We start from the raw sequence: 24,968 nt of genomic DNA on the forward strand, positions 1-24,968 counted from the left end.
TACATATTTAAATAAATATCATACCACATAAAATATAATTTTGTTTTTTGATAAAGACATAAAAATATAAAACTAATGGCGATGAATGGCGAGCTGGCATATGCTGAGTGGCGAGCTGGCATGTTTTGGGAGTTTTGTTGTTGTGGTTGGTGTTGTGATAATCTCCTTTGGACAATTAATTCAATGTCATCCCTTGCTTCAGCTCGGAGCTGCGACCTCATTGTGTCCATATGAGATTGGAGCTGAGATGCAACCTCGGCTTGAACCCGAGCATCATTGTCAGCTTTGAGTCGACGTTCCATCTCTTCAAAATCAACAGCTGCATTAGATCGAGCGAAAGAACTACTCGAGCTAAAAGTGGAGCTAGGATCAAGTCTATATCCCATCGGGGTCCTTATGACCAATGAAGATGCATTGCCTTGCCCCCTAAGATGATTTCTTTGCATCCCGCCAGCAACCTCGACAAATTGATCCAGCATTATTGTATCTCTAACCTCCTCAGGAGCCCGCTCACTAGGTGAAAGAGCATTTTGTTGAGCATCAAAAACTTCCTCGAATTCATCCATCTCCCTCTACAAAAAGAAAAGGTGGGGAAACATAAAATAGCAGCAGGCCAAAACAGAAGCAGAAAAAAAAAGAAAAAAAAGATATAATACAAGCCTGCAATTATAGCAGCAGGCCAAAACAGTAGAATCTGACTTCGCACTTTACCAAATAACCCGGAACCACTTAACGAAACGTCTGCCATCCAAATTGACTCATATGCCAACGAACACTCCTAAATTAAAATAATAAAAAAAATTAGGACAATTGATTATTAAATTAAAATTACAATAATAGATAAAATATAATTATGAAGACTAATAGACTAAACTTTTTAAAAATAATACACTAAACACTTACCGAGAATATATGAATTGAGTTGTGGAATTCAAATGGTAATAATAGAGAAATGAGAAAACGAAATTTGAGGTGAAAAAATTTGATATGACGAAAAAAATTCAAAAGGTTCAAAGATGTTGGAGTGAATTGAGAGACAAATTAAAGAAAAATGGAGGTGTATAGGTGTATGAAGAGAAGAGAATGAGTATTATTTTTTTACTGTAAAGAAGAATGAGTATTGATTTTATAGAGGGGAGGAAAAACTAGCCGTTTAATGCTCTTAAGTTACTGGTGGAAATTCGAATTTACTGGCGGAAATATTCTGTTAGTAAAGATTTGACTGTTTCCATTTACTGGCGGAATATTCCGCCACAAAGTGGCTGTGTCAGATTCCGCTCCCCGATGTAACATAGTGGCGGAAATATCTGCCACAAAGTAATAGCCGTTTGATTTCGACTTAGTGGCGGAAAATTCTGCCACAATGTCTGTCCTAAGATTTCGCCCTTAAATTTAGTGGCGGAATATTATGCCACTAAGTTTTATTTTCATTTTTTTTAAATTTTGTTAAATGTTCTGGCGGAATTTATGTTTTAGTGGTGGAATGTTCTGCCACTAACTTATTGAGGGAAATATTCCGCCACTAACTGATTTTAAATTTTGTTTGTAAATCAAGGTTTTCTTGTAGTGATGAAAAAATGATTTTTTTTGCTTATAATATGGGACGGAGAGAGTATAATAATTGTAATACTCAAAAATTACAATTACAAATGAGACGGCTTAATTAGTATTTTGGTCCCTTAAAGATATTTTTGGTTTCATATTGGTCCCTTAAAGAAAAAAAGTTCTGCTTTGGTCCCTTAAAGACATCTTTGTTAGCCAAATTGGTCCCTTCCGTTAATTTTATAAAAAAAACGTTAACTTTTGCACATGTGGCAATTGGAAGAGATCCTCTACTTTTTTCAAGAACTGCATCATACCTTTCAACTATTTTGATCCGTCAGATTAATCCAATCACACATATTTCGACATGTGTCTCACCTTCTTTTAATTAAAAATAAAACAAAAAAAGCTTTCTTGCCTCATCTATGTTGTTGTTGTTGAAAGCTTGGTTGCAACCCTTTTTTTTCTTCTTGAGATTCAGTTAACAAAGAAAGCTTGATGGCAGGCTCCTTATGTGTTGTTGTTGAAAACATGCAATGATTTGTACCCCAAAAAATGAAACAGGAAACAATTTATTTTTGCTTCAAAAGATAACACTAAATTGATTTGGAACTCTAAAACCTTTACACTCTTTCTTTCCTAACAATTTGCAGAGGATTGATTTTATAACTGTATTAGATCTGCGTTTTAGATCTTCAATTTTAAACCAAAAAATATAGAAAATGGTGGTAGTGAGGGTGGATTTAAAGAGGGAGGTGTTGTTGGAAGAAGAAAGGGAAAGAAGGGCATGGAGGAAGAAGAAAGAGGGAGGTGATGTGGGAAGAAGAATGAGGCTTTGAGAGTAACAAGAAAAAATTGTGATTTTATAGGTTTTGAAGAAAAAATTCTGGGTTTTTAAAGAAGATGAAGAAGGAGAAGTGAAGAGTGAAGAAAAGTAAAATAAATCAAATGTTGGTGGTTCATTATTAGTTATCATAGGTTTGCAAGATCTAAGGGTATAGATTTTAAGTAAAAGATTCAATGGTTATAATTAAAAAATTTAATGAGGTCTATGGTGGATCATTTACAGTGTTGTTCCACCATATACATTTGGGGTTAACATTTAACAGAAAGGACCTTTTTAGCTAACAGAGATGTTTTTAAGGGACCAAAGTGAAACTTTTTTTCTTTAAGGGACTAATATAAAACCAAAAATATCTTTAAGAGACCAAAAATACTAAAATGAGACTTATATTAAGGAATGGATGATGAAGTATTTTTTATGAAACAGTATATTTGCCACTTACCTAGAGAGAGAATAATTTGTGTTGTTTCCCCAAAGATGCGTTACCAACTTGCTTTATTTAAGTCAACCCTTCTGTCTATCCATGTCACTCAACATCATACGTAAATATTTTATTCTCCCTATCATACATAGCTTAGCTTATTTTATGTAACAATAAACTTTGCTCTCTCTCTCAATATTCTCATTCTCATACCCACATGTTCTTGCCATGGCTCTAGATCACAAACAACCCACCACCACCATCATGACATGGCATCCCCGCCGCAAGGTCACCTTATATAGACGGCGGAAAGTACAAACGGTGAAGCTAGGTGGCAAGAAACCAAGGCGAAGATTAATTGGTGGAATAGTTAGAATATTTAGAAAGATGCGTGTAAAATGGCTTAAGTTACAATATCTTAAGTTATTTAAACGGCTTAAGGAACATTATAGAAACGTTGTGAAAGATCTTATTGAAGCTGGTGCTAGTATTGAAACTTTTCAACAAAGGATTTTTATGGAAAGCACTTTTGCTATTCCTCTTGGTGTTAACTTATCTACTTATCCTTCTCGGTTTGGATCAGATTACCCTCGAACCATCTTCATGTAAATTATTTAATTAAGTACTTTATTTTTCAATTTCCTTTTTTTTTCTATATATATGTATAAGGAAATTCAAGTTCCTTATTTTCTTTCCTTTTTTATTTGTGTAATATAGTCTGTTGGAAAATCTTCCTTTTATTTTCTTGTCTTTATTTTTTTTTCTCCCATTGTAATTTTACTTTTAATGAGATATTGTGGGGGATTTTTCTTTTGGTACATGAGGAAATATTTTTGTCAAGTGGATTCTTAACTTGTGGGACACCGGCACACTAGTTAACATTTTTTTTATACTAATGTCTAAATTCTTATGCTATAAATTTTTTGAAAAAAATGAGGGATCTTGAAGTTATAAAAATCAGACCCTGCAAATAATATCTTTACGGCTATCAACCGAGTTATATTTAGAGTTTAGAGAATGAAAAACTAAGAATGTTTTGTGTGTTGGCTTGGCACTTTTTTTACATTTCTTCTTACCGTCATTTTAGTCCCGCAACTCGTTATTTTTGTCTTTGACCGAAGAAAAAATACAAAATAGTCACCGACTCTACCATTCGTTAGTCACTTTAGTCCATGTCATTTTGGTCTCTGACATTAAAAATTACCGTTAACTTTATTAAGAATCTAATGTATCTAACCCATAATATGAGTAATTGGATCCTCTCATTCCCTCTCATCTCAATCTCTCTCAATCCTCTCTATTTGTCTCTTAATTTCAATCTCTCTCTTCAATAAAATTTTTTAAAATAATAATGAGAGAGAGTGAGATTAAGAGAGAGATAGAGAGGATTGAGAGAGATGGAGAGGAGAGTGAAGGAGAGGATCCAAATCCATAATATGGATCAGATACATTAGATTCCTAATAAATTTAAAAAGTAAATTTTCTCTTATATATAAGACCAGATGAAGTAATTTATAATAATCTATTGTAGTGTAATGATTATGTGAAAACAACTAATAATACCCTATTGGTGGAGTCACATTGCATAAATATATACTCACTCTGTCGCAAAATATAAGAGAAAATTGGTCAAAGAAAGTTTATATATTTAGTCTAAATTTTTAATCAAATAAGGATCATTTTGCGATTGGATTTCACATAGTTACCGCGTCAATAAAAAACATATAAATTAGATGGGATAAAAAATTGCGATATTGTGTATATAAATTAGAGTTGCTACATAAATTGGATTTGTCTAGTCATAATTCATAAATCTTAAGTTGAGAATATCTACAGTAAGCAGCTATAATAGGAAATCAGAATCCATCATTTTGACATTAGATAGATTTTGACATTATATCCATGTAACAATATTTCCGAAGGGTCATTTTGCTCGAATTAAATGATTACTTACCATATACTATATGAATACACACGATCCATTTGTTTTTTTTTTTTAAGAAGACATGATCCATTTGTTAATTAGTTGCACCAAACTTTTGGTGTATGAGGAATTTTGCTTCTCTTAATTGCCATCAGCACCTACACAGATATCATCTAGATTTCATTTTGTACAATGTTTAACAAAAAATGCATACCATCATTAGCACAAAAATAAGAATCCATAGCCAAAAATGAAAAATATAAAGTTGATAAAGTAATTTAGATGTATTCAAGTTACAAGTTGTAACTGTTGGAGTCCAGCCAATTTAGGTTCTCTTTGTTATAGATTTTTTTTAAAATACTACTAGATTCTTATAGTGTTACATAATTTTGTGTAAAAAAAGTTTACAATTTTTTTTTTTTTATAAAAGCTTCAAATGAAAATTTGGTTTGAATAGTTATTCTTAAAATATTATTTTAGGTATTTGATCATTTTATTGAAACTTTTTTTGGATATCAAAATTTCAAAAAATAACTTAATTTTGAAGCTATTTCAAATAGATTTTTATAATACCTCTTTTAAAAAAAAGATTTTCATAAAAATCATTTTTGAAATAAAATTTTTGAAAAAATTATGATTTTGACTATGTTTTGATCTTTAATAATGTGTGTTTATGTTATATGATGTTGATGATAGTCAATTAATGATGTTTTTAGTACTATTTTAGAATAGTTTTAGTAGTAATTGAAGACCAAATACAAGCAAATACCTAAAGTTACGAAGTTACTTGTTCAAGAATCAAGAAAAATGTAAAATTCATAAAAAGGGGCAAAAAAAGGAAGAAATTGAAGAATTCATCGCACCACAATGGATGACCATCGTAGAACGATGAAGAAATACCACATCGTACCAAAAACGCCATAACTTGAGCTACGATTGTCGGATCGAGGCCCGTGACCATGCGTTGGAAAGCTAAGACAAAGAGCTACAACTTTCGTGTTGAAGCAAAATCTAATTATGGACTCTATCGTGGCTACGATGGATTACATCGTGGCCACGATGAGAAGAACAAACTGCGCAACAAACTTGATTCCATCGTACCCACGATGCGATTGATCGCAACACGATGAAAGGAGATTTAACAACAAAGAATATTTGAATCAAATCTTTCATTGTACCACGATAAGATCCATCGTGGCCACGATGAGGCGAATTTGAACGCCATCGTGGATACGATTACGATGGGTCGCATAAAAAAGCCCAAATCTAGCTGAAAAACTATAAATAGAGCCCTCCTCCTTCACAATTATACATTCAGAAGTTCAGAGAACTATAAGCTCTCTAAGGAGCAAAGGAGGAGGAGCAAGGAGGGCCAAGGAGCTCTCAAGAGAGGGAGACTCTCCCCCACCATAGGGAGACAAAACTTCCTCCGCAAGGAATCGAGGTTATTTTTATGCATGTTTTCTTTATTGTTCAATATGTTTAATGGTAGCTAAGTCCCTTTAACTTAGGTCAAGTAGATGAACTCCCCTAGGACTGCTTGAAACATGTAATTTGGTTATATTCCAAGACTATTTACAACTGCTATTCATTTATTATCTGTTACTATCTCTATATATTGTTTTATACACTAGCATATATGAACGCACGCATATTCTGTTAGTAACTAGGGTCGAAGTGGATACCGTGACACATCTAAGACTTCTGAATCAAAGAGATACTGTTGTTTTCGGATTTAAAAAACCGTTAAAAAATAATTTTTACAGCCACCGAAGAGATTACTGGGTTGAGTCGCGGACTAGGTCGCTCTCTTTAAGACGTTTCGTGGCACTGCCCAAAATTGTGCAAGCAGACTATCAACCACGCCGTCCCCAGGATAAAACAGTCCAGTTTCAACTGTATACCGATATGCTACTGCACGGTAGAAATCGGTCAAAGAATACACCTTCTTGAATGGTACCACAATACCACTCGAATTGATGCTACGACATCAATCTATTACTCATCGGTGATTCAGTGGTACTACAATTAATACCACCCAGATTGATGCTACAACCTCAATCTATGAATCAACGGAACTACGATACCACATGTGGTACTACAATACCACATGTATTGATGATACTACAATATCTATCAATATAATGACACTGAGGTCATTCCAATATGGTACTAAGACCATTCTCAAATCAAAGGGATAATGATACTAAGATCATTCTTTATTTGGAGGAACTAGTGATACTTTGACCACTCTTAACCAAATTAATACTAATACAAATATTAGTATAAAAAGGTCGCATGCTTATAATTAACAAGATAAAATTTTGTTCTTGTCTAAACAATTCATTCGGTATAAAAATTAATGCAAATCTTCATGATTTGTATATCCAATTAAAGAAACCAATTAACATATCTAATTGGATCATACTTATTTATATAATATAGCACAATTCCAAAGCAAACGAGTAAATATAGCTTCAAATCAAAATTAAAGGAATGTGATACCAATTTGAAGTTACTTGAACAGAAAAGACAAAACGAGGAATTATCATATGCCTACATGCTTCTTAACATATTTATTCACAATAAATTCATAAACTTACTGATCCAATATCAAACTCTAGAATTCGTATCATGTTGTTTTGAGATAGGACATGAATAAGTATATAAAAGTACCTGATTCAATATCTTGTGAATTAGAAGAACAATTTGACTTCTAAAAATTATCAGAATTACAGACCTTATAAGAGGGATGATGGACTTCAATCCAATATCATGAGGTAATGCCTTCCTCATGACCATTTCATCTTCTGACCGAGCATATATATCTGCTTTGTAATTCTAGGTTTTCTTTTGGTATATTTTTTTTTGTTTTCTGCAACTATGATGTGTTGTGGTGATATATGCAATAATGTTTTTTTAGCTACAACTAATTGATATTTAACTAGAGTTTATTGTCCCATAAACTTGACGGTTACAAATTGATGAAAAATAAAATCACCATAAAATAAATAAATAAATAAAGTATGTAATCGATGTGAAACTTAATTTATTTATTTCCTCAAAATACACACTAGTATGCTACAACACTCTAGTATGTTCTAGTATCAATATGAGACTCAATTTTATTTTCAATTCACACACCAATATGAACTTTGTTCCAACAGATACTATAACCTACCTATATGAGACCACTAAATTCAGTATATGCGGTTAGGTTTGAGATTAAGAATCACACATAGTTAAATTCTGCACTAATATTAGGAAACCGAGCTGACCTAGAGAACTTGTTAAACTTTGAACCTCTAAAGGTAAGGACGCCCCTTCGAGGCTGAACCCGTTAAAGGTAAGGACACAGAATAACGAAGGCTAAACCTAGACTAGCTTAATTGGTTCGACCTAAACAAATTGCAATAGAAATAAGTGTAGTTATACTAGGCTTGTTTTAAGAGAAATTAATCTCCAGATAATGCTTCAATAGTGAGCAGAAATAGGGGAGGGATTCGAAAGCACTTAACCTACTTTTATCATTTTGAACTCTTTCTTTTATCTTTAGTCTTATACTATCTAACTCTGTCTGTCTCAAAACATTTTCCAAACAACAAAGCGAAAACAAAACTATCCTAATTCCTAACCGAAACTGGTAGCTTTGGCACAATCCCTGTGGAGAACGAAAACTTATCACTTTATTACTTGGTTGCGATTCCATGCACTTGCAGAGCCACCATCAGATGTCAAAATTAGTATTTCAATTTAGCAAAAACAAATATAAAAAATTTGTAATAATTTGAAAAACAATTTTAAAAAATCTATTTTTATAAAAAAAAAAAAAATCATTTTTTTTAAAGTTAAAACAAACCGGCCCTTAGTGCACCGCGAATGCAATGTTGAAAAGATGCCTATATATGCATCCTATAGCTTGCGGTGGAACGTTTGAAAATGGTGCAGCAAAGTTTGAAGTTAGAAACTACGTATGAATCACTTCATCTATAAATAGACTTCAGCAAAACAAACAACCACAACAAAATGATTGCTATTTTGGACTCATTGAATATGAAGATAATGAATTGGAAGGTGTATCCACAAAACGAACAAAAATCAATAAAAAAAGGAACTATATAATAGAGAGTAGAGACGCCGTATATCGGCGAAACACCAAAAATAAACATAAAAACAAAATTCATCTAATCGATGTCTATCTCCAAATCCCATAAAAAAAATAAGCCCCAAAACCTTAATATTCATCACGAAATGACCATTGAAACCAAATTGGTTTAGACCAGCGTTAGTGACTAAAAACCCTTTTCTATAATTATAAAACCCTAATATCTTAGGTGAATTCAAAATTATAGAAAGCCATGTCCTTTTAGTAAGGGAGTATGGAACAAAGTTTTATCTTGGTTAGGGACATCGTTACAATTACAAACCGAAGTCGAAGGTAGATATCATTTTCTTTTATTTGGTGATTTGTTCAAAATGAAAGACAAAGGTCGTGTCCGGTACTTGGTATGGTTGGCAACCACTTGGAATATTTGGAATCTTCGCAATAAAGTAATTTTTAAGGGCAATATTTCGGATGTTTCATCGTTATTGGAGACAATCAAACTTCATTCTTGGTTGTGGTTCACTAGTCGGTATGGGCGTAGGACTTGTACTCCTTTTCCTTTTTGGTGTTTAAATCCTATGTCTTGTATTCTGAGCACTTAGTTTAATGCTCTTTGTTGTAAGGGTTTGAATACCCCTTTGTACTCCCTTATAATAAATTTTTGATTATAAAAAAAATCTCAATAATTTGATATGTCTAAGGCAATTTTTTTTGACTAAATAAAATGTATTCATTCATTAATATTGATAATAGTACATCGATGCAATACAAATTCAAAATCGCTAAAAACAAAAAGGATGAATCTGCGAACAAACTCACAGCATCCGTGTTAATAGCATAAAACGACATATTGCATAAGCCTACATATTTGACTATATTGAAGTTTCTAGAATATTCATGCCTTTGGATCTGTAGCATTGATGGCACCAAAGTCATTGATTGGATCTGCACTGAATCAACCTTAATCCTTCAACCTGAAACAAATGAACAACGTACCAAGACGGGATGACAATACTCCGCACTAAAACGGGAAAATCAAAACAAAAGATGATGAAATCACAAAAAACAAACAAAAGAAATACTAAATATACGTGGAAATCACACTTATTTAATTAAAATAGAAAGAAAATTTGGAGGGGTGATTTTAAGCATAAATTGACCTTAAATCACCCATCTCTAGTAGATCAAGAAGTGATATGTCTAAGGTAATTATTAACCAAACAATTATCTTATATTCAAATTTCAAAAGTTAGGATTAATAATCATTTAATTCCTACGAACAATTATGAATTGTTCAATCTGTCTAATAACATTTTAGATCAATTTAACCATGGAATTTTTTATTTTTTGTTTACAATGATGAAATCTTTACTCAAACAGAGGTTACTTCAGTTCAGTTCGACCTTCAATTACACTCAGGTTGCAACTTGCAAGTGCCAACTCAGGTTGCAAAAAGAGGATTATGTGACGTGTACAATGTGATGAGGTGTCAACAAACTATATATATAATAGATAGATTCTGCGCGCCTAAACTCCATTTCAATTTTCAACTTCACTCTGAACTGAATCGTTTTTTGCAGCTCGATAACAGAGTAGTGTGTGGAAGAAGAACTAATAACCGCTCAAACTGTTCATTCACATTTCTAGGGTTCCATTTCTCGTTTTCGCTTTGAATTCTTCAAAATGCAGAGGCTAGGATTCCCAATCTCTAAGAGTCTCGACAAATTCAAATCGCTCTACGGTACAACATCGGGAACTGGAAAACCGTTATCGTCGATCTCTGTTCGTCAAACTACCGATTCCGTTTCATCTGGAAGTTTTGCGAATCTGAAGCTAACCGCAGGTTTTGATGCTGATTTCGCTTTGTTCTTTTATTGATTTCAATCGGAGGTTTTTGATCGTATACCTGATGCGTCGTTTTGTTTGTTTCTGTATAGAGAAATTGGTGAAGGAACAAGCTTCGGTGAAGACTGATCTTGAAATTGCGGTAAGATTTTATACTGTTTTGTGATTTTGTGTGTGATTTAAGATGTGGAATGTTTGAATTTTGAAATAACTGCTTCTTAGGGTTTTGTTTGGCTGTTGTATTGAATAATTCGTATTTTCTTGCCGTTACTGTGAAGATTAATAAGCTGAAGAAGTCGGTGGAGCATATTCGTGCATTAGAAGAAAAATTGCAAAATGCTTTTAATGAAAATGCGAAACTTAAGGTGAAGCAGAAGGAAGATGAGAAACTTTGGAAAGGACTTGAATCTAAGTTTTCATCCACTAAGACTTTTTGTGATCAACTTACTGATACTCTACAACAGTTGGCTGGTGTAGTTCAGCAAGGTATGAATATTCGACCTCTTGATCCGTTTGTTTTTTCGTCTTCTATTTTTCTATGTTTTTCCTTTGTAATTTGTCAATTTATTTTCTGTTTGTGTTTTCTGATAGCTGAGAAAGATAAGGAAACATTGGAAAATAAACTGTCAGCAAGTTCAGAAGCTCTTGAGAGTTTGAATAAACAGATGGATGGTTTGTCTTTGAAGCTAGACTCTGCACAGGAAAGGATAAAGACTTGTGAGTTCTTTTTGTTAGTTTTAAACTTTTGTCAAAATGTTGATTTGAAAAGTAATTGGTTTGATTTGTTTGTGAGGTTCTAAATTCTAATATGAAATATATTGTTATCCTTATTATAGGTGATAATGAGCTAGAGAGGATAAAATTCGCTGCAGAAGAAAGGGAGAAGTTTCACAGCGATGAAAATGGCAGAGTTCTAAAGGTTATACAAGACAAGGGTGAGAATTAGATTGCAAATGAATATGCCTAAGAATTTATATGGTATGTATTGAATGTTTTATATCAAGAATAGGAATAATTAAAGAATGATATAGTTAAACAGTGTCTGTCTGATGATGGTTGTCTTAAACAGACAGTTTTGGTCCAGTTGGTTGAGGTTCATAAGTTCTGTATGGTTCAGGGATCTTTTTTGAATTGTTATATACATATGTATACCGTATAACTCTATTTATTCTGATACTATGACTATTAACAGACTTATATTGTCTGATTTATGTGTACTATAAGTAGATAATGACTTTATGCGCAAGAGTTTCTTCCTAACTTGATACTATGTTTGTATTCCTCAAGAACAGACATGTCAAAGTAACTCATCTTTCACGTTTACTTGTAAGATTTTGATTAAGATGTTTAAAAAAAGGACTTAATGTTAAAATAACAGCAAGATGTCTCCTTATATGACTAAGATAACACCAGGTGACTTATTTCTCATGTGGTAGTGGGTTTAACTTCATCATAGTGAATATCCGGAATCTTCATCATAGTGAATATCCGGAATCTTCAACTTGCTACTAACTTGTATTGTTTTATTGAATGCTAATTTGTTTGCAGATGCCATGATAAAGAATTTAGAAGACATGTTAACTTCTAATAGATTGGCTACAGAGAATCTGAACTCAGAGTTAGGAGAGCTTCACCTTCAGTTAAAAGTCAAAGATGAAGAAATTACACATTACATAGCCTCTCAACAGAATTTGGATAAAGAAAAAAGTGATCTGAAATTGTGCAATGCTGATCTTGCTGAAAAGCTTGACGTGTCACTTCAGGAAATCAAAAACCTTGAAGGATCACTTGAGGCGATGGCTGCACATCTATTAAATTTAGATAAAGAAAGCTTGAACCTTGTGAGCAAGTTTGACGAAATGAACTCTCTCTATACTTCTTGCTTCAAGTTGGTCCAGCACGAAAGAGACACTTTCTCGAAGCATGCTCAAAACCAGTATGACGAGCTTCATAATAAGTTCTTGGTCTTGTCATCGGAGAAAGATGGAATTCACATGATAAATCAAGAGTTAAGCAATAGTTTGAATGATCTTCACAAAGTCCAAGAGTCTACTGTAGCACAGTATACAGAGGATTGTCGATTAGCTGCTGAGAGAATTCAGCGTTTGGAGTCAGAAACTGAAGCTTTAATCTCAAAGAAGGAAGAAGCAGAAGTCACAATTTCTAAATTAGAGGAGAAAGCCGAGACTCTGCTAGAAAGTGTTCGATCATCGGAAAACCAAATGGTATTACTGTTAATCTGCTTTATTTAACAGCGTATCAACATACATTGTGTTCTTTATCAGGATATCTAATGCTTTGCAGCAAGGTTTACTACTCAAAATTTCAGCTTTAGAGACTGAAAGCAAAGAAAATATGGAAAGAATGCAGGAAGACATATTGAAGAAATCAGACGAAATCGATACTCTGCAAAAGGAGAGGCTGAAAATAGAGCAACATGCAGACTCCTTTGACAAAGAAGTCCTACAGCTTCGTAATGTCTTAGATGAAAAAGAACAATGCATTTTGCAGCATAAAGAACAGGAAAAGAAGCTGGAAGATCAGATCACAGAGGTTTTGGAGCAAAAATATAGTGCATGTTGCAATTTCTTGACTGGTGTTTGTATACTATTTAAGTTTTTTGCATGCCTTTGCAGAACCGGTCGTTATTAACCGCTGCTGAAAGTAAACTTGCAGAAGCTATAAATCAATACAATCAAATGGTGGAGAATAAGCAGTTGGAAATGTCAAAGCATTTAAAAGAAATATCTCAGAGAAATGATCAGGTGTTGCATATAACTGGGTACCTATTATCATAGGTGCTTCAATACTGTCTCATAACATGTATTTCAACTTCAACAGGCTATTAATGAGATCAAAAGGAAGTATGAATTAGAGAAGAAGGAAATTGTCAACATGGAAAAAGACAAGGTTTGATATGACATAGTCTTTACAACACTTACTCTCCACTGACACATTTCTGACCAATTTGAACCATCAGGCTGACAAGGCTATTGCAGACATTGAGGGAAGGTGTGACCAAAAACTTGCAGAATGCCAAGAAGAAACAAGGCAGCGGTTGATGGATGTTCAGGAGGAACACACTAAGCTGGTATGTATTAAAAAAAAGTATAGAACTTTAATTATAGACTTCTTAGAATATTTTGGTGTTTCATCTTCTATTTCATTGGGATTATAAGTTGTTATTATGCAAATGATTGGTTAACCCCTATTTCTATAAACAATTCAATTATTTTGTTATTAGTACTTTCACTATTCAATCAAGTAGGTAAGCTTATTTCCTGTCCCATCTACAGGTTAGTCATATGCAGCAGGAACATGATAAGAGACAACTATGCCTGCAAGCTGAACACAGTGAACAGTTAAAACGTAACCAACTGCAAGCTGAAAATGAACTGAGAGAGGTGGAATAAACATGCACACAAAATAACACCTGACCTATGATTTGTATACAATTTTACTTCATCTGCTGATAGCCTAATACCCTGATTACATGTAGAAAATAATGTTTACGAGGAATGACCATGAAGCTCAGATTAAAGCATTGAGGTGTGAACTTGAAGATGAGTGTCGGAAGCTGGAAGAGGAGTTACATCTCCAGAAATCCAAAGTATGGAATACCTGATATGATGATTTAATTTCATTATATAATGTGATATTTTTGCAATATTTGCAGGAAGAGAGGCAAAGGGCTTTGCTGCAGTTGCAATGGAATGTGATGAGTGACAAGCCAAAAGAGGACCTAGAAGTTAATTCAAAACAGGTTGGTTTGTGTAACCAGTCTCTCTTTCTGTCCCCATTAGTTGATTTGCCTGTTGGGATACAAATATAATATGTTTGTCAGATCATTTGTATAGCTTATAAGATATGCACCTGCTGTAACTCAAAAATATGACTGTAGCTAACTTGAAAATTCAAATAAATCATGTAATTATAGTTTGAATTAATTGGTTTTCATATTGTGGCACTATTTTAACCATGTTTAAGTTAAGGGAATATATTATTTCAGTGATTTCATAGGATAAAAACTAGCCATTTTACACTAGGTCTCCACTGTCTGCGGTGATAATCTGTCTGACTCAATATATGGTCTAGGGAATAGAAGGAATACCTTTAGTTTAATGTTTAAAGACTAATTGTTTTGTCAAAAAATTACTATATTCTGTTTTTTGTTTTATAAAGAGGAATTCGCTTAAAATATTATCTACAAAATATAACCAAAAAAGTAATAATCTATAGTAAGTTCAAGTACTATTTCTAATAACATTTGAAAAACATGATAATCTTGAAATATAAGCTTGTTTACCAAACACATCTATTCTGTCAAACAAACTTATAAGTTAGTTGAAAAGGCATAGCGAAAAGAGCTTTTGTGGTTGCCTGCATATAAACTTGTAGCGCAGTTTTTCTTTCTGATTTCATATATCAATCCTTAAAATTTCACCCTTTAAAGACGAGTTATGAGTTATTAAAAGATAAAAGAAAGAGCCTTGGTAGTTTCTTGCATGTAATAAAGGCATGGCCATAATATTTTCTTCTGATCATTAAAAAGCTCACAATTAAGTATGAGTTATTAAAATATCTAATCAGTCTTTATCAATCAGAAATGTGATGAACATATATAAATATTGTTACAATATGGGAGATAGGGGTTAGATGCATTAGTCCGAGTAATTTGTGCAAATTTAATCAATCTTTCTGATGAATGCTGAATGAATTTACCAAATGAACATATTGTTGTTTTTCTTCATGTGATAGGATTACTCCATTTCATCGATTAAGAGAAGGAGTTCTTTTGGTGGCAAAAGGAGTCAGCATGAAATAGTAAGAATGTTGACTGGAAGAAAGAAATATTATTTTCTCCTTCCATTATAATGTGTTAATATTATGTTCTCTTCCGGTCATCTCATTAGTTTCATTTTTATCTCCTTGCCATAGGAATCTCCTTACTTTGAAGAAACAGAAGCACCAGTGCCGAAGTTGTTGAAGAAAGTGGAGAACATAGTAAAAGCAGGAAATTCAGGAGGCATTCCTAAGCATCATAGAAAGGTGTATTACTCGTCTATGAACTCATACCCTTATATTGCAGTAATTACATGACAATTATAAAATGATAAATGTTTTAGGCCTTTTAATTGGTTGTATAAAATCATATTTAACAATTGCCTTTGTTCCTATACTCAATGAGCAGGTAACTCGCCATGAATATGAAGTTGAGACTGGTAATGGAAGAACAATTACAAAGAAAAGGAAAACAAGAAGTACTGTCTTGTTCGAGGCATGTATCTGTTTCTCTCTATATTTAATTAACCCTATAAATGTATACATGAACTACATTTCCACACCAGATGGTTTGGCTTCCAAGTGAAGACTTCTTCTTATATGCCTGAAAATATTGAATTTTTTCTCTTTAACAGGATCCAAGAAAACGAAAGATAAAAACACCAAAAACAAATACCCCTAGAACTGTTGTTAAGGTAACTTGAATATCTCCTTTTTATTGGCATGTCACTTATAGATTTCTTTTAGCATCATTGCTTTAGCATATCAAGATGCATTGCTCTAATGAATTTGGATTCATTATTAGATGATAATTTATTTTATCATCTTAAACAGCAATATTTTCATTACCACACTATGCTGGTGCTACTAGAAATGACGATTGTTAAGAGAAGATAGGATTTTATTAGTTTAAAATTTTTGTTTATTTTAATCTATTTGTTGTTTTTAAATTTCAGTATCTTCCTTGTTGGTTATCTAATTTGTAACCTATTTTTCTTTGGAAATGTAAGACTCGTAGTCATAACATGTTCTATAAGACTCTGATGCATTCAAATATTGTTAAGTCCAATTATGTTACCACAATATATGCTGAGTTACTTCGTGTAATGCTACTGCTTAGTATAATTAAACGCAAAAAAAAAATAAAAGGTTTGTATGAAAGTTATTTTCCTCATTTTCCTATAAGACTTTGGGATAAACCAAATCAGATAACATAATAATCTCTGTACATACTTTGTCTAAGGTGACAAATAAGTTCTTTTGCATGTTATGCTATTCCTGGTGTGCTGTAGTGTGCATATATTTTTTTTATATTTCATTGATGCAGAGTATGAGGGTTGAAGACCATCCTCGTCCTTCAAATATCGGTGATTTGTTTTCAGAAGGGTCTCTAAATCCATATGCCGATGATCCCTATGCATTTGATTAAAGGTAATAAACAATAACTATAATTCTTAATTTTATTTCTGAGTTTTAAATCCCTATGCATTTGATCCCATGAGCAAACACTAATTTTAGTCCATATAAAAAGTGAGTACTTTTATCCCTCAAAACGCTTGGCTTCATCCTTGAACTGACTCTTTTCTTTCTTCATCGATTCCTTCTGTTTCTTGGCATCTCTTACTCGCTGCATAAACTTTTCTTTTTGTTGCAAAGTACTAATGTGATCCTCTACCACATTTTTAGTCATGACAAAGTCTTAGAAAAGGTTCTCAATGGAGGATGTCATTTTTTGGACCAGTGCCGCAACTTTACGACAAACTTTTTCATGGGTTGGTTGCTTGTTTTATGCTTTCCAAAGATGCATTTAATTGTTGTTGTAGTTTCTACGTCACAGAGAATGGACTCGAGTGAGTTTCCCAACAAGCACTCAAGGTTATGAAAAGCTTCACTTAAAGCAACATTGCGTAGTAGAAGTTACTTTTGGCGAGAACTTTGGACTTCCCAATAGGATGCTCTCAAGTTCAGCAAAAGGGTCCTCATCTGATCCATCTTCGGATTTGCTAAGATCCATTGGTGCATTTTTCTTATTGGATCATTGGTGTTGGGAACAATGCTTTGTCCTCTTTGTATATTTGGTTTTTCTTCTGAATGCTTTGTCATTTCAAACTTGTTTTGCCAATCATATTTGTTTACTCCAGCAACCGACTCTACAAGTAGTACATGCGATCAAATTCAGTTTGAGTTGTTTCATTTCCTTTGCTTTTGAGCTCCACAATGTAATAATCATATTCACAATATGATATTGATTTAGTGTCTATATGGCTAGAACAAATCTAATCTATTTTCGAGCATATAGACAAACCATTCTTTTATCTCTATCGAATGTCGATTTTATTCTTCGAAGGGTGGTTTCAACTTTCAAAAGTGGTAATGACTAATGAGCAGCTATCCTTCCTAGCTTTGGTGGTCCAGATCGAAAGATGCTTTTCCAATGCATGTTGTTTGCCCTTTATTTGGTACTTCGCCATGTTGTGTTCCTCTCTTTTGTCAGATCTAGTGGAGTTTTTTTTACTTCCTTTTAATCATTTTATTCACAGAATTTATCTTTAATTTGGTGGGTTAATTAATGGTTCCCTTTAGTTTGCTTTAGTTTGTTGGGTTTGTCAATAGGTTTAATGTCATAATAACAAATTCAAATGCTATGCATTTGTAACTGTTATTTTGACAATAGTAACTGCTATTAATTAGTATATATTGTATAATAAATGTAGATATGACAACTACAGATTTATTAGGCTGATTCAAATGTAATTACATTGTATTTATATGAGACTTCTCCTTGAGGAGAACACACAGTTTTCAGATCAAAACCTTTTGAGAAACATGGTTAACTAATAGTTTCTCTTATTGGTTCCCTTTGAGTTGCATATTTTTCCGTAGTTTTTGGCAAGCCATTGTTCATTCTTAACTATTCTATGTTATCATATGATTTATTAGATAAAGTCAAGTGCTTAAAGCTCGTATTTGTTTGATTTTACATTAATTTTATACTTTACTCTATTAGTGGGTAGTTTTTTATTACACATGGTGTCATGACTAGCTCTTCAGCTATATGAATGAATAAGTATCTACTTATTGACAACAAAAAAAATCTATCATTGAAGCACATGTTGACAAACCAGCGCAAACCATTCTTTTAAACCATCATTGGAGCACAACATCTTGACAAACCAGAACTAATGAAATATAGATTTAAAAGTTGAAGTAAAACAGTGTTTCAAAGCACAAAAAAGAAAATGAAGAAACCATATCATTTTGCACGAGTGAGGATAAAACTCATAGTGTTAACCATCAATCAAATACCAAGAAATAAATCTTTCCAAAAACATAAAAGTTAAGCTTACAAAGACAACACCAACATATATAAATATAACACTCACTTGGGTTGGAGCCCCTGCTTGCCCCCCCCTTGGGTCCGTCCCTGCCAAGAAACAAACTCCATCATCATCATCATCATCATCATCTTCTCAATCCATTCCTTTCACTTCCACATTCGATCCAGCACTTCCAACCGTGAGCAATTCCAAACCTACAAAACAAAATTAGGCGTTTTCATGAGCAATTCGGAACCTACGAAACAAAATTAGGCGTTTTCATGAGCAATTTGGAACCTACGAAACAAAATTAGTTGCTTTCGGAACTTAGGATCCGAATATGCTTAAAATCGGAACTTGCCTTCCGAAATATCATGATTCTTTAATTTCTAAACCTCAGGACTTGATCCATCCCCTTTAATTCTTTCTTAACCTGAAATTGGTATTTCAAGACTGGTTTTTGTGATTGAGATGTTCTGGAAAGTACTCAAAGACTTTTCAATGGAAAACAAGAAGAAATTCTTAAAGTAAGATAACAGTTATTCAATGTTTGTTTGTTAATCAATGTTTAACAAAGGAATGGGGGCTCGTGGTTGTTTCTGAAAGTTTTTGTAACATAATGTCACACACAGGTCATGGATATGTTTGGCTCTAGTCTATGGGATGCATGCATGTTTGAAACAACAACTCACACACGTAAGTATCTCTCTGAAATTCTATTGAAATGTAATTCATCATATTTTTGTTAATGTTTTGGTCAATGTAACATGTCCAGGATGTCTACTGAAATGGTGGCATGTATTGCAGTCGAGGCTATCGATCTCCATATTAGAGAAGATGCATTGTAGAGGGTGAGTCTTGTTGTCCAGATTATGTTTATGATTTATACCTGGGTTTGAACAGATTGTATATGGGTCAACATGCATCCTAACTCTCACCTTATGGTATCATTTGGGTGTTCTGTCATTTTACCATGTGGGAGAAACACATTCAATCATTTGTTATTGACTATGGGTGACACAATGACACATCATTGTTTTTTCTTCTTTACTTGAAGTTGAGTACTACATTTATTTATTCTTCTGATTTTGCTCAAACTGTTTTACTAAATTAAGTATTGTGGAAAACCACTAGGTTTGATCTGATGAATAATGCTAGCAACACACTCTTTAACAAACACACTCCAACACACTCTCTTTTATTGGTTGAAATTCACATAGGTCCCATAAAAAAATGTGGACCCATATAACTTTTATGGGACCCATATAAATTTTAACCAATACAAGAGAGTGTGTTAGAGTGTGTTTGTTAAAGAGTGTGTTGCTAGCACTCCTCGGTTTGATCTAGTGGTGAGGGGTTTGAGTAGTACGCTATAGATTATGGGTTCGATTTCCAACTCATTGTAAACAACAAAAAAAAATAAATTAAGTATTGTGTAATAGAGGTTTCTCTTTATCCTTAAGGGTGATGATGTCCATTCAAAGGGTACTGGATCAGTGTGCCCTCAAGGTTAATAGTTTTCTTTGTTAGTCAGTGATCTCCCTGCAATTTTCTCATTAGTTCGGACTGAAAGAGCAGGAATCACTACAAGTTCTACTTACTATGTATGACCTTTGGAGCGATCCTGTTTTCACTCTATGGTGTGCACCTATAAAACACCCGTTCGGAACTTACGAAACGAAGGTAAGCGTATTCGGATCCTACGTTATGAAGCATGGCATTTTCGGAACGCAGCTTCCGAAGCAATGCGTATTCTAGGTTTATGCAACAACAATTTGGCCCAAAACTAACCGTTTGTCAACGCTTAAGCCATAAAACACCACTTCGGATCCTACGAAACGAACGTTAGCGTTTTCGGATTCTAAAATACGGGAAAAAAATAATTCGGATTGTACAGCCACACCAGCCCAGCCCAAATTTTTCTTAAAATAAAAAATAAAATTTTTATAAAAAATTTTAAGTAATTTTGTATATATATTTATATAAATATTAATGTAAATATTAGTTTAAAGTTTATTATTGATAACAGTAAGTCTCTCATCGCGTAAAAAAAAAAACTTTAAGTCTCTCGTATACATATTAGCTTAAGTATTAGTGCAACTATTAGTTCATAGTCTATTATTGATGATTTCAAGTTTTTGATTATACATGAAGTATTATTATAAGCTATATAGTTTAATTTTATAATAATCAACTATAACTTTTTTGTCAAAAAATAGTTGACAACTAATTGAATTTATAGGATTGGGTAAAATTAGTAATTGAACTAGCATATAAATATGATATGACATAGAAAAAATGTTTAATTAATATATAGTTTTTTCAGGTAAGATAATACGGGTAAAATTGGAATAAAAATTAAATGCGGGTAAAATTGAAATAAAAATTAATAAGTTATAAGTTGATTGAATTAAACAAGTGATATGCATGATTTAACATATACTCCGTATTCAATAAATTATAGTTTTTTTTTTCTTTTTTCCGAATAGAAATTTTGTAGTTTTTTAGTTTGTTGGTTTATTTTTTTGAATAAATATTTTCTTGTTTGTTGTTCTTTTTTTGGATATATATGTTGTATTAATAGTAATTTCACATATTGTTTGTTGTTTAACTGAATTATTATGAGGATGAAAAAAAATTTGTAATGCTTAAATTTTTTTAGCCCCACTAAAAATTTATGGCTGGGTCCTCCCCTGAACTGGAACCTAAATTAGGGTATTTTGGGATTTTTTGGGATCTGGAGCATGTAGGAGGGCCTAAAAAGCAAAATTCGTCGCTTTTTTGTTAACTTTTGTTGGAGCCAACCCTCTTTGATCCCACACAATTCAATCCACATGGTCCTAATCAGAAATGGATATACTGCAGTTTTAAATGGTGCAGTAATGTGCGGTAAGTGTATTTTGTGAGAGAGAAGACTTTTTCTGACAAGAGAGAGAATATACATTTTGAACAAAAAATAATAAATAGGAGTCATTTTGTGTGTAACTTTGGGACTGCAGGAAAAGTTTTACGGCACAAGATTTAATGCCGTTAAAAAACACACAGTTTTGAGAGAGTTTTAGGTCATAACCGTCTGATCTAAAATGTGTGGCTGAGATTATTATAACAATTTTATAACTGCATCAATTTGGATCGTCCGATCATTGATCAATTGACTATGAATTGAAACTGTGTGCTGTAATTATAGCAGGCAATCCTGGTCCCAGCTAATCCTCATCCTTAGTCATCACTCATCATCACCAAATTGCTACAATTATTTTGACATATTATCTTTAAATTCTGCCTTTCCAAATGTTGTGCACTCACACCATATTATCACAAATATCAAATGTATGTTATCTTTTTATTTTTTTTTTGGTACAAAAATGTATGTTATCTTTAAATTCTGACTTTGAGGTGAAGTCTATAAAACGACAAACAAATATGGTCGCTTATTCGCTTGCAAGGGCGGCTATTTATTGGTCTATTCGTTATCTTTTTAAAGTAATACCTCCTTGTATTGAACAATTATTATATAATGAACTGATATGAGTTTGCTTTTGTCCAAAAAAAATTGATAAATTGATTATTTGTCAAAAATAATAATAAAAATGATTAATATTAGTTACTAATTAGTTAAAATTTGTTAGATTAGTTAGGTTTATAAAGTAATTAATCTTTTTTCTCATTCATTAAACTTTAAATTAAAGTTTATCTTTCTCTTACTTTATTTTTCCATTACCATTAGCGATGACTATTCTTCATCGGAGAATCTTTGGGGCACACAAGGTGAGTTCTTCCCTCCTAATCGAATTTTCTCCATACGCATGAGCCAAGAATCAAACTTCTGACCACATGCTTAAGAGGACCAAGACTCTTACCACTTGAATCAATTTATTTTTGGTCGTTGCAGCTTGGGCTTTACTAGGACTGGGCACAAAATCCAACCCATCTTTAACCGACCGGCCCAAACCGAAAAGGTATATTCGGGTTGGTTTTTACGGATTCGCGGATTGAACATTTGTAAACCGTGGATATTAAAGATTCAAACGGACGGATTGCGATTGTAAGGTTTGGGCCCAAATGAAACCGAATCGAAATTGTTACTATATTTATAATATTATATTAATATTGCTTACACTTGGCCGAAATATGCATTATCATCAGCCCAAATTCTATTTTGGCCAAAGCTATGAATATCAATTTTTAATATGATATTCACAATAATAATATATAATTTTGTTATGAATTTCACATAATATTTTTATTCATATTTTTATTCAGGAACTAAAAAAACAACAATATTTTTATTTTGTGCAACTATAGTCCAAAATAAAGTTGGACAACTACAAAAAAAACAAATTTGTACCAAATCGTTCTAATTAAAAATTTGAGAAAAAAATAAATTAAAAAATGGTCAAAACCGTTGAACCGAACCGAAATCGAGTCAATTTGAAAACCGAAAACCGACCAAACCGAGTAAGTAATTGGTTCGATATTGGGTTTATATATGTCAACCGTTAGTCCGACAGATTCTGGGATTTGAGCCCGAAACCAAACTGAACCGATGCCCACCCCTAGGCTTTTACTATATGCTTCTCAACACGTAGAGTAATATACTCTTATCTTTTTTTTATGGTAAAGTACCATCGTAGTGAGAAATGTGTAACTGGTCTGAGGCTGTGGGTTTTAATCTTCACGTATATTAATTCTGTTCCTTGTTTTAATTGCTACTTTCATCTACGTAGAGAGATCGGCTAAGAAGGAAGGCAATAGAAGAGAATTAACTTGGTTAACATATTTCAGCTTTCTTTTGAGTGGTTGTGTCTTTGTATAGTAGCTTTTACGACAAAACACATAAATGTGAAAATAGAGCGTCGAAAAATCCGACTTAAAAAAAGTGGCCCATAAAATGCAGAATCATAATATTAACTTTAAATTTATCTTACGATTGCTTATATATAAGTATGTTATATTTTGAAAACTTGATTTTTTTTCTTTACTAAATTATACTTTTAAATTCGGCGCCCCTTAAATTTAATTTCTAGCTCCATCCCTGTTTACACGTACTCCTTGCGGTTTATGGGCCTCTTTGTTATAGTTTTTTTAAAATAGATTCTTGTAGTGTTACATAATTTTGTGTAAAAAAATTTGACAAAGAAACTTTTTATAAAAGCTTCAAACAAAAATTTGGTTTGAATAGTTTTTCTTAAAATGTTATTTTAGGTATTTGATCATTTTATTAAAACTTTTTTTTGGATATCAAAATTTTGAAAAATCACTTAATTTTGAAGCTATTTCAAATAGATTTTCATAAAAATCATTTTGAAATACAACTTTTTGAAAAAATAGTGATTTTGACTATGTTTTGATCTTCAATAATATTTGGCTGGTCAATCCGGGCGGAAGACATTGTCAGGTCGGGAGTTTGGTTGGGGCGGCATATCTGTTAAAAGATAACGTAGGTGTCCTAAGATGAGCTCAACGAGAACAGAAATCTCGTATGGAACAAAAGGGTAAAAACTCGTTTGATTCTGATTTCCAGTACGAATACGAACCGTGAAAGCGTGACATATCAGTCCTTTAGACCTTCGGAATTTGAAGCTAGAGGTGTCAGAAAAGTTACCACGGGATAACTGGCTTGTGGTAGCCAAGCGTTCATAGCGACGTTGCTTTTTGATCCTTCGATGTTGGATTGTTCACCCACCAATAGGGAACATGAGTTGGGTTTAGACCGTCGTGAGACAGGTTAGTTGTTTGTGTTATATATATGATATCAAAATTAATGTTTCAATTTAGAAAAAATGAATATAAAAAGACTTGTAATATTTTGAAAATCGATTTTAGAAAATCTATTTTCAAAAATACAAATAAAAATCCATTTTTTAAACTTTGTGTTGGTTCAGGTTTCATAATATCTTTGTAATCAGATTCAGATATAAGATTATTTGGTTGTGTTTGTAAGTTCATAGTTTCAAGTTTATTATTATAAATTTATTTGTTTTTGATTGAAGGATGTACCTGCTTATGTAGAATAGAGATGGCAACGGGCGCCCACGGGTGCGGGTTTGAGTGATACCAAACCCACACCCGAAATCAACACCCAAACCCAAACCCAAACCCAAATCTGTTCGGGTGGCAAAACCACACCCACGCCCACACCCATTGGGTTCGGGTTTTTTACACCCAAACCCAAACCCACAACGCAT

General features: G+C 32.9%; 2 protein-coding genes across 3 annotated transcripts; both read left to right on the forward strand.

The window, feature by feature from the left end:
• Nucleotides 1–2,963: 2,963 nt before the first annotated feature.
• On the forward strand, nt 2,964–3,547 carry LOC123883045. Its single transcript, XM_045931740.1, has one exon. It carries the CDS (start codon nt 3,036–3,038, stop codon nt 3,414–3,416), a length of 381 nt encoding a protein of 126 aa, XP_045787696.1. The 5' UTR covers nt 2,964–3,035; the 3' UTR covers nt 3,417–3,547.
• Nucleotides 3,548–10,215: 6,668 nt separating this feature from the next.
• On the forward strand, nt 10,216–17,828 carry LOC123883046 (synaptonemal complex protein 2-like). Of its 2 annotated transcripts, none has more exons than XM_045931741.1 (19): nt 10,216–10,679; nt 10,774–10,823; nt 10,960–11,167; nt 11,273–11,398; nt 11,518–11,616; nt 12,230–12,906; nt 12,986–13,234; nt 13,318–13,446; nt 13,523–13,591; nt 13,662–13,772; nt 13,978–14,085; nt 14,181–14,291; nt 14,358–14,444; nt 15,440–15,505; nt 15,620–15,730; nt 15,873–15,959; nt 16,099–16,158; nt 16,791–16,894; nt 17,301–17,828. In XM_045931741.1, exons 1-18 carry the CDS (start codon nt 10,520–10,522, stop codon nt 16,890–16,892), a joined length of 2,610 nt encoding a protein of 869 aa, XP_045787697.1. In that variant the 5' UTR covers nt 10,216–10,519; the 3' UTR covers nt 16,893–16,894; nt 17,301–17,828. The 2 variants fall into 2 exon arrangements, with proteins under 2 accessions (XP_045787697.1, XP_045787698.1); XM_045931742.1 differs by having other exon boundaries at nt 10,227–10,679; nt 17,287–17,828.
• Nucleotides 17,829–24,968: the final 7,140 nt, after the last annotated feature.

This window comes from Trifolium pratense, linkage group LG5, assembly GCF_020283565.1.
Source record: "Trifolium pratense cultivar HEN17-A07 linkage group LG5, ARS_RC_1.1, whole genome shotgun sequence".
In the NCBI taxonomy this organism is placed as follows: Eukaryota; Viridiplantae; Streptophyta; class Magnoliopsida; order Fabales; family Fabaceae; genus Trifolium; species Trifolium pratense.

Coding starts and splice junctions, on each gene's coding strand:
- LOC123883045 (XM_045931740.1), top strand. CDS start 3,036: ATGGCTCTAGATCACAAACAACCCACCACCACCATCATGACATGGCAT.
- LOC123883046 (XM_045931741.1), top strand. CDS start 10,520: ATGCAGAGGCTAGGATTCCCAATCTCTAAGAGTCTCGACAAATTCAAA. Junction 13,447..13,522: donor TATCTCAGAGAAATGATCAG/GTGTTGCATATA, acceptor CAACTTCAACAG/GCTATTAATGAGATCAAAAG. Junction 15,506..15,619: donor AAAGGAGTCAGCATGAAATA/GTAAGAATGTTG, acceptor TCCTTGCCATAG/GAATCTCCTTACTTTGAAGA.